Raw genomic sequence first — 10915 nt, forward strand, 5'->3', positions numbered from 1 at the left:
ATTGGCGCCACGTAGCGAAAAGAAGAAACGACTGGCGCGCTGTTGTTAACTCGGCTATAATCGCGTAAGCGGTGTCTACGCCAATCAAGAAGAAGAAGATATATAGCATCTACTTATGTATAGATTTTCGATTCATTTGTTACAAAAAAAGGGATAACTTAAACTTCACATAAATCATCTACTAAATAGTGCATTTGGTTTGGTTAGGTGAGATCGTTCTTAGGTTATAAAATTACAACGAAAACATTACCTTTTATATACATACATATGTATATAGATTGGTCCATAGAACCTTCTGTAATCTGAATCCAGATAAAGCCATTGTTAATAACTAAATACAGTTTCTTTAATAACTTACCCCTAGTGGGAGATAAAAAAGACTAATATTAAATGAAAATATTTTCATTCTAATTATACCCTGCACAGGGTATATTAAGTTCGTCACGAAGTTTATAATATCCAGATGGAAGCGTCGGAGACCCTATTAAGTATATACTATATATAAATGATCAGTATGTCGAGCTGAGTCGATTTAGCCATGTCCGTCTGTCTGTATATATACGAACTAGTCCCTCAGTTTTTAAGATATCGCTTTTGTAAACATCATTTTATCTTCAAGAAGCTGCTCATTTGTCGGATCTGCCGATATCGGACCACTATAACATTTAGCTGCCATACAAACTGAACGATCGGAACCAAGTTGTTATATGGAGAACTTTTGTATTTGAAAAGATATATTCACATAATTTGGTGTAGATTATTTTTTAAGCCAACAATGTGATATCCGAAGAAATTGGAAAGATCGGATTACTATAACATAGCCATACAAACTTAATGATCAGAATCACATGCTTGAATGGGAAACTTTCTCACTTGACGATATATCTTCACGAAATTCGGTATGAGTTATTGTTTATAGAAATAATGTAATATCAGAATAAATTGTTCAGATCAGCTCACTATAGTATATAGCTGCCATACAAACGGAACGATCGAAATCAAGTTCTTGTATGGAAAACTTTCGCATTTGACTTCATCTCTTCACTAAATTTGGCATGGATTACTGCTTAAGGCAACAATATAGTCTCCAAAAAAATTGTTCAGAACGGATTACTATAGCATATATCTTCCATACAAACTGAACACATAGTTATTAACAGAAATGCAACTGTGAAGGGTATTTAGCTTCGGTGCAACCGAAGTTAACATTTTTTCTTGTTTTTATATAATTTTTAATTCTACTTATTCAATCAAATATATGTATGCTTGTGTATATGTATATAGTGACACACGACATAGGGTTGTTTTTAATTGTACAACTCAATGCATGTGCGTACACATACATACATATGTGTGATGAGACTACAGGTATATGAATTTATTTTTACATACATACATACATACATTTAGCTAACAATACTATTTGTATTCATGATTGTTAAATTAATGAGTATTGCATGTAAACACATAATAACGATTGTTTATATTTTGTACGCTAAGTACGTTTTGTACTGACTCAATATTATCTACGACAAGCCTGTTTAAAGATATTTGAACAACCATGGTACATCAAACCATAACTCCAATTTTCGAGTTTGTTTTGTTTTCATTTCAGTGATTAATTACAATTTCGAATAGTAACCATTTTGACCGACCACTTTTTGCCATTTTTTGGTTTCTCGGCGAAAAACTGCGACAAGTAATTTTCACAGGCTTCTTTTGAAGCCAACATTACTTCATTAAGGGAGTTCTGCATTGACCGGAACAAATGGTAGTCCAATGGTGCAACGTCAGGGCTATATTGTGGATGCATCAAAACTTCCCAGCCAAGCTCTCCGAATTTTTGCCAAGTCATCTAGAGTTATCCTGATGGAAGACCAAGTCTTTTCTGTTGATTCTGTTGTTCTGGCCATTTTTTTCGATTGATTGCGTTGTTATACAAAAATTACAATACTCTATAGCGAATTTCTTTATTCTTTTCACCAATTTTTGAACAACTGTAACCTTTTATAACTGCAACGACATCTATTGGCAAAATAAAAAAAAACTACCCAATATATTGTAATATACCTATGAGTACATCTTAAACTTTAACACTTAACATGAACCCAGCACAATACTTTGGTTATAGATTTTCTTGTTATATTTTAGTTTCTGGATGGATTCTATTTACGATTGGAATGGCTCAATTTCCTCTCTGGGCTATATGGAGTATTTCTACTCATAGGAATGAAGGAATATGGAATGTAAGTTTTCGAGCACAATCATATATGTATGCATATTATTAAAACATACAAGGAACAAATTTTATATTTTAAAATTCTAGTCAATTCGTTCATCTATCAGATCAAGTCCTAAATGGGGTCCTTCTAAAGAAAAAAATAGACGGGATTGGATTGCATTCAAAGAAAAATGTGCACAAGAGAGAGCAACACGAAACAACGAAGGAAAAATAAAACAGTTATGCCAAAAAATTTTCAATTTAATTAAGTCATCATAGTAAACAAGATAACATGACACAATATTTGTATAACGATACCTTGATGTTTAGTTTTTTCAAATCGTAGTATGGTAAATAAACATATTAAATTAACAGTGACTAAAATGGATATTTATCTCCCCTCCCTCACTTTCAGCACAGGTCAGACTAGCAGGCAAGCAGATTAATTTTAAAAAGGCATAAATTAATAGAATAAGTGGTAGGTAATAATCTGAAGAATTGGGACTGTCTTAACGCAACACCTGGCCGAGTTCGAGAAGGGATCCAAACAATTATTCATGAACAATCATTACATTCACTTAAATTGACAGTTTGTTGTATTTTTTGGTCTGGTGGAATCATCGATCCACTCTTCTTTCGAAATGAAGCTGGTTAGACCGTTGCTGTCAATGAAGAGCGGTATTAATCGATGATAACTATTTAGGTCCGATTGCGAGAAAAGTTTGGAGCTTCGATTATTTCAAGAAATTGTGATAGTGTTGTGATTAAACACCATTAGACACTTCATTACTCGATTTTTTTAAGTTATTGGTCTTTAGCAATATACCAGATTCTCTTCAAGCTTTAGGAGTCGATATTGAACGTGATATTATGACAGACGGTTTGATTTAGTGGAAAAAGTACTCAAAAATTTGATTCATCGAATTCGTTCCTGCAAAAGAAATCGTGAAGCCCATTTGAGTGATGTTATATTCAAAACATAATTGTATCGATTGTACTGAACAAAAAAAAAAAAAAACAACATTTGAATTTCCTTAACAATTAGTGTTTTTGTTTTGTTTTAAATAAATCATACCAACCTTATTTGAAAAACCATGCATATATATGCATATCGAAGATTACTCATTATATTGCCATTTATCAACTTTATTTCGATATGCCTATTAGATAATAAATATTTTGTTTAAACTTGCTAAGCTCCTTTTCATTTCTCTCTGCTTCCCGCAACCTCTTTAGAGATTCCTTGTGCTGCAGCCATTCCACATATATTTCTGGATCTGTTGGGCCCCACTTCTGACTCGGAGATATCGATATTGTTATTGTCTAAAATGTAAACAATTCTTACATTAACGTGAATGTTTATATATAAAACAATTTAATTTTATATAATTACTCTTTTAAAGGTAGCTTCTTTATGAATATATAAGTACCAAATACCCCACAAGGGAAATTGAAGAAATCCAATTAAGAGTAATATCCAGCCGACAACTGCAATGATAAATATGAATGCATTCTTCATGTACGAGACATTATAAGTGTATATCTTTTCATTTGAAAGGCATGATTATGGTAAAAACATAAAAAATCAGAAAAAGTTCTACTACATTAAACATACATATAAGTCACTTACTTTCGGCAGAAGTGGGGTATGACCACCCTGCATATGTTAAAGGTTCCATGACCGCAAGTGAATATATAAAAATGACCGCCAATAGTAATGGAGTTATTATGCCCCAACAAAGTCGCCAGTAAATGGACACTTTTCGGTTGGTCATGAATTCCACGTCATCACAGAAGTTACGCAAACCTACATATACATCCATATATACTTATTTTAATGAAATTATACAAGTACGTATGTATATTTGTACAAGTTTGAAGATTTGTATATGCGGAAAATAATTGTAGGTCTAATGTTACATACATGTTAAAAGATAAATCTATTCAAAACGAATACTTTTCGTACCATAGAACCATGTTATACCGACTATTTCAAAAACTGCTAGAGAGAATACTATGTAAGTTCCAGCGAAATAGTCCACAAGATTAAGAATCCATTGTCCACCCTAATAAATTGAAATCCACACACACAAATTATCTAATTATAATTGGTTTATTAGATATGATTAAAGTGCAACTCACCGGCGTCACATATAATATACTAATGCCAAATTCGATTATTGTTGCTATCAATGAAGCAAGCCAGAACCTTTTTAATTTGAATTGGTCACAGATAATTGTCACTAAAGCACTTTGTAGTGCCGCTAAGGTGCCGATCCCGAGAACAAAAAGCATGAAAAAAAATAATACCGAAAAAAGCTTTTCGGCATTAAAAATTTATATTTTCTTAATTTATGAAATGGAAGAAGGTATATTTTGCAGATAATAAATTTAAGTACGTATTACTATACGGATAACTGAAGTTGAATTGTGATCTTAAGTTCGAGTACAATACAAATCTAGTGCAATATATGTATGTATGTATGGCGAGAGTATTGCAAGTAAGAACACTAACGAACAAATTTGTATGATATTAAAACCTGTGAAATAATTCGCAATATTTCAATGAATGCTTGCAAAATAATTTTTCGTTCGTTTTAATCGTTTTAAAGTAGAATTATTTGCTTTGTTCTAGTTAGCATGCTTAACTACATCTGAAATATGTACGTATATACTTGCAGTATATTTAGAGTGCACAAATTTAACAAGTGAGAACGCTTATCGAGCAGCCCACCTTCTTGAAATTTGTGTGAAAAAAAAAATAAAATACCTCACATGTAATTACCATTCTGATGTTCGAAAATCCTGATTATTGGCTAGGTTACGTTTTTGCAAATTTTATCCATTTTAGGCATGAAGATACAGTGTTATGAGTAAAACACGCTCTCTCATTTTCATATTGGCCGATATATGCAGTCACCTAGAAATTCGGAAATCATTGTATTGGGTATATGAGACAATACTTCCTAACTCGATTCAACCCATTTTTGACGTTCGAGATACTGTTAACAGAAAAGCATAGTCCCTGAATTTCAATTATAATATACATATCTCACATTTTGACCGATACTCGTATTTACGGTCAAAAGTCAACTATAGGTACTGGAGTGAAGAATTTTAGTTGGATTTAGATAATTTTTGATCATAAAGTGACATGCTTTGAAAGTAATATTCTTGCACGTTTCTTCCCATTATATTAATAGCTTCTTGAATTGTATACTCTTAAGTGAAAGAATAGAGAAGCATCAAATTTTTCAGAACGCAGGTGCTGTATCTATTTTGATTAGTTTTAGGTGATACAAACAAGGTAAACAAAACTATTATACTCTGTAGCAACATGTTGAAAGCAATCGAGTAGCTTATATCAGATTGAGATTACAATATACAGTGTTATCGCAAATTATGAAATCCTCTTAATTTTATCAAATCAACTAACACAAACAATTCAACGGAAAGTCGATAGGGTTGGAAATCACTATATTGCATTGGTATATTGGGATTAGCTGAAGATAAAAGCTGATTACGTCGACTCACGTTTTCGCGCAATTGTATAAATGTGACAGTCACTTATGATATATAGAAGCTGGGATATTTCGTGAACCAAGTTCACACATCTTAGATACCATCAATATAATATAACTTGTTGACTTTGCTAAGATATCTTACTATTGAGTGATATAACAGATAGAATTGTATGCTAGGGAAATAAAGTTACAAATTAAACTTGGATTTCTTCTAAAGATCCCATTTTTCAATTTTTATACCGTGTCCTATGAAGCCTCTTCGCATCAACTCGTTTCCTACATAGCCATTGTATTAGAAGTGGGCGTATTTATTTTCAGATTTGATCTATTTTTACAATATATAAAGAGGTGCCAAAATTTTGTGTATTGCGAGACATGGACATTAAATCTATTTAACGGCGTATCCCTCTACAAAATTATGATATAAAATTACTACATTTTTAAATTGTAATTTATATTCCATAATAACTCTCTGACACTAATTGTGTTTCGCACTAAAACTAAAGATCAGCCAAGAATGAGTTTATAAGTTTGAATGTATATATACATGCAATCGATTTGTTTAGAAATCAGTGTTTAAACTCACTTGAGGTACAAAATTGAATTTAGCAATTGCATCAGGATATGAAATAAATGCCAATCCAGTGCCACTACGCACCACCTCTCTAATATTTGGTGCATTCAGGTTAAGTGCTAAATTTCCTAATATTCCAAAAATAGTAATGCCAGCCACAAGAGATGTAATGGTGTCCAACGTTGTAACAATCATAGCATCTCTAAAAGGAACATTTTTATAGGGTATACTATCAAAAAGTATTATCAATCAATATCAGTTTTTACCTGTACACCTTGTAACGAAATTGATTATGTGACGAAAAGGCAACAATCGGTCCAAAAGAAACAGCTAAAGAAAAGAAACACTGAACTACTGCTTCTTTCCACACCTGAAATTTATCAAGAATAATTATACAATCATTAAATTATGAAATTCCTTTGAACAGTAATACATACTTGAGAAAGATGTCGAAAACCTATTTATATATTGTATATATATGTATGTGCATGTATTTAACAAATTAACATTACAAACTATTTTATGATTCTAATCACATAGATATAATGAAATGTTTGAAATACTATTGAAATATTTACAAATCATACTAACACTTAGTATGCTTACCATACATAACAATTTTCATACCTTCATATTAAGCAATTTATTCCATTCAGGTTTTAGAAAATATATAATTCCGTCAACAGACCCCTCTAAAGTCACTGCCCTTATTAGCAATGTTATTAAGATTACGTAGGGGAATATCGCCAAAAAGTATGCAACCTTTCCCAAACTTCTCATGCCTTTTATTAAAATTAAATATGTAACTATCCAAGAAAGCAAAAGAGTTAATATAAGTCGCCAGCTAGGAATTCCAATCCCTTCAGATATATCGTCAAATTCTCTCAAAACAGTTTTACTAAAAGTATTTTCATTTACTCAATCTTCTTTATTTTAATTTTAAATATTTAAGTAATTAAAAAATATACCAACAAAATATTATTTACCTGAAATACAACTCGGAGCTGCTTTGTAATTTTTCACTTGAGCTAACATTTTCACTGTTTGAGAGACTAGCGCCGACGCAGTTTAGCCAGTCTTCCCTACAATACGCCCATGGCAAGGGCGATTGAAAAGATGCGATGAAATAATAAATAGTTACGGCTATTAAAGCCGAATAGTATGTCAATACGGCAAACGTTGCTATTGCCTGCCCAATGCCCACTCCTAAAGGTGCATCAGTATTAGGTTCCACAATGAATAATTTATGGAAAATTTTTGAATACGCACCCATAAATATTGGACAAGCAGACCACATCTTCACGGAACTTTTACTGGCAAATTGGCCCAAAAGAGCTTCCATGTAGTACATAGGTTTACCTATTAATAATTTAAACATATGTATATTAAATTGATTCGACCTCGCGTTGCTGTATACCACATTAAATACTATTACAATAAACTATTATTGAATAGTTGGATTACAGAAAAAAATTTATTTCCGAATTAAGGCAATAACGTTATTGCCTGCATTAGAATTTAAAGGAGTATACTTGTGGTTTCATTTTTTAAAATTATTGATATAAATATTTGTTAGTGGCAAAAATAACGAATATTCTATTTGGCGTATTTATATTATGTTTGTGCACATTCTTAATTTTTACATATGTATATATTTCAAATGTTTATAAATATATATAGTAGGGTGATTCAAAAAAAAATTTTTTTTTCGTTTGGTACTCTGAAAAATAGGCTCCTAGACACTTCTAAGGAAGCCTCTCTAAGAATGAGTTCTTAATTGTAACGGGAACTACTTACAGTTTTCTATTTTTTCTTATTATAAGATAGAAAAATTTATATCTCGCTTCCAACCACTTCAAAAAATATTTTGTTCCTTAGATTTTGTAGGAAATTGAATGCTCTACAAAAAAGGTCTCATACGATTTTTTCGTAAACCCAACCGTTTTTAACGGTTGAAATTTGATTATTTTTGGGAACATTTTTTATTTCTTATACATTTTATAACTCAATGGAGAATGAAATAAAAATTATGATCTAAAATTGTCCAAATTCAGATAAAACTGTTGAAGCCCCTAGGAATCCAATATTTCAACCCCAGTACCTATAGACGACTTTATCCCGCAAATATTGGTCAATGTGTGAGATACATAATTAAAATTCAGATAATCCTTTCCTGATAGTATATATAGATATACCTAGATACGATTTTCAAATTTCCAAGTGACTTTATACCGCATAAAAACTCGACCTGTCCCCTATGTTAAAATATATAACATCGGGGTAACTTTACTCCATGTGATTGGAGATAGTATGAGAAGCACCGTAATAAAGCTCACGCCAAATAATTTTCGTTTTCTAACAAACATTATGTCGAATATGTCGAAGTGTGTATGAATTACATATGTATATATTCTTCTTCTTCTTTACTGTCGTAGGCACCGCTTAGGAGATTATAGCCGAGTTAACAACAGCGCGACAATCGTTGGAGTGTTTCATCCAATGTACGACATGACCTTGCCAGCGTAGTCGATGGAGTCATGTATAGAAGGTCAAGTGAGGAAGGATCTCTGATTGCCATTCACTTGGGAGTAGCCAGAAATTATTATTTTACATATGGCTCAATCAGTTCACGACTTCCGGTCCTTGACCAAGTATCCTCTGAGTTTTGCATCTTCAGGTATTTCGTTAACTTTGATCCTAAAAAATTACAAAAGTATAAAATGTTCGGTTAAACCTGAACTTAGCCCTTCCCCCCTAAGATATCTGTTAAGTTGGATCAACTGGACAAACTGTGTTAAATTTTACTGAAATCGGTTGAGTAGATTAGGAATTTTACCCCGGAGAAAACGTGACGCGTTACATTTACAGATAGCTTCAATGAAATACGTGATTTAGCAAAAACAAATGTTTAATAATAAACCGACTATGTGTGGAATTATTGGGTTTTAAATTTCAAAGATGCCGATGTCGGACTTAACCAAAATGTCTTGTTTAATAAGTTGAGACGAGGAGATACGATAAAAGAGCGAATGATATCAGTTTTATTCTCGAAATTACATTTACAGATTTTTCACACCGTTTTGATCACTTTCAATTTTTTCTCGTAAAACAAAAAATTTTAACACTTGATCTAATCAAAGTTTTTGCTGAAGTCTCTTCAAGAATAAGTGGGGCACTTGCAAAAATGAATTTATCAGACTAATTGTTAAGGGTTTTCACTGCTTACCAATAAGAAACAGTATAATTATGTATGGTATCAGGAAAACTCCTCCGCCATTTTCATATGCGATGAATGGGAACCTCCATATATTACCCAAACCAACTGATACGGATATGCAAGACATTAAAAAATCCAATTTTCCAGACCAATTTTTACGATCATTTTTAACTTCAGCATCGATGGGGGCCGTATTTTTTTTATCCATTTTAATTTTAATTCCAAGTGAAATGCGACTATGCTGCTTGAAACGTTAAATTAAACTAATATTGCGTTTATTCCAAAATGGCTTGCTTTTGCTGTCCGCATAGAGTGTGTCATAAGACAGATACCGCGAAAGTTATAAAATAAAACGTGAAACTTGAGGCGACCGATTTTATTGCAAAGCCTAATGATAAAACAATTTAGACGTCAATAGAATGAGTACAGAATTCCATAGTTTCAAGATTAAATTAACAGTATAATACAGCAATTTATTGCTTTGCTTACTTCTGTGTTAATGAAACTTATGTGTATGAGTTAGTAAGGAATTAAAATGGTTGAAAATATCGAATGGATAACAAGTCATTCACAAGCTTTATGAGTGTGTGTAGTATTCTATGTGATTCTAAAGGTCTATATGGGCGGCAGTTGGCAGATATAAGAACATCTTCGAAAACCGTTTAATTGTTAAGCTTATCATTTCAAGAATGTTAATTATTTTCGAACGCTAAATATAAGAATTAACAAATCATGCTAAATTCGGGTGTAACCGAACATTTTATACTCTTGCAACTTTCAGGATCAAGGGAGTGTCTAAATACCTTCCGGTGTTGGCAATGTTAAAATTGTAGCGTTGTTCGACGAAATGGTGAATGGATTACAATCACTAAGTTTTATTATTATACAATATTTTACTTCCCGTCAGCGGAAGTTTTACTAAAATCATTTGGAGCATAGAAATGGAAGGTCTGATTGCAAAAATGTTTGATTGCTCAGGTATTCTTGAGAACTTATTTTCAAGTAATTTTATATATATATATATAAATCTGAAAATATATGAATATATGGAGTAAAGTCAGCTGGACTTTCAAAGTCCTGAATATCAGTTATATGGCGATTAAGGCTGTTTTAACCCGATTCGATAAATTGTGAGGACAAAGATATATTATTATTAGTATAACATGCTCTCTCGATTTCACTAAGATAACTTACATATTAGCCGATAAATACGGTATAAAGTAAAAGTTCGAAAATTTATATTAGATATATTTATATTAGATATACTACATGAGGGATAAGGGAAGTATTGATCCGATTCAGCCCTATTTTCGGAGAGTATGTTATTATTTTTCTATACTTCACAAATATATCTCACATATATGACAAGAAGTCAGCCA

At 32.0% G+C, this 10915-nt stretch overlaps 2 protein-coding genes across 5 annotated transcripts in view; one reads left to right on the forward strand and one right to left on the reverse strand.

Moving 5' to 3' along the window:
* Positions 1 to 3262, forward strand: part of LOC108968930 (sodium-dependent nutrient amino acid transporter 1) — a 38550-nt gene extending 35288 nt beyond the window's left edge. For 2 of the 4 annotated variants that reach the window (XR_001993362.1, XR_001993364.1), the window contains 3 exons: positions 2152 to 2246; positions 2327 to 2571; positions 2637 to 3262. Coding sequence is in view for 1 of the 4 variants with exons in the window: in XM_018933294.1 (XP_018788839.1) it covers positions 2152 to 2246; positions 2327 to 2500 (269 nt within the window). In the remaining 3 variants the exon portion in view is untranslated. Of the gene's footprint in view, positions 1 to 2151; positions 2247 to 2326; positions 2600 to 2636 lie in introns of those variants that run through there. The other 2 variants (XR_001993363.1, XM_018933294.1) reach the window with 2 other exon arrangements.
* An 84-nt stretch (positions 3263 to 3346) lies between these two features.
* On the reverse strand, positions 3347 to 9783 carry LOC108968931 (sodium-dependent nutrient amino acid transporter 1-like). Its single transcript, XM_018933295.1, has 11 exons — positions 9546 to 9783; positions 7589 to 7678; positions 7306 to 7525; positions 6947 to 7217; positions 6586 to 6689; positions 6332 to 6521; positions 4364 to 4540; positions 4188 to 4287; positions 3852 to 4028; positions 3615 to 3709; positions 3347 to 3544 (listed from the first exon to the last, which is right to left on the reverse strand). Exons 1-11 carry the CDS (start codon positions 9742 to 9744, stop codon positions 3368 to 3370), a joined length of 1800 nt encoding a protein of 599 aa, XP_018788840.1. The 5' UTR covers positions 9745 to 9783; the 3' UTR covers positions 3347 to 3367.
* Between the last annotated feature and the right edge of the window lie 1132 nt (positions 9784 to 10915).

This window comes from Bactrocera latifrons, unplaced genomic scaffold (assembly GCF_001853355.1).
Source record: "Bactrocera latifrons isolate USDA-ARS-PBARC rearing strain unplaced genomic scaffold, ASM185335v1 scaffold_233, whole genome shotgun sequence".
NCBI lineage: Eukaryota > Metazoa > Arthropoda > Insecta > Diptera > Tephritidae > Bactrocera > Bactrocera latifrons.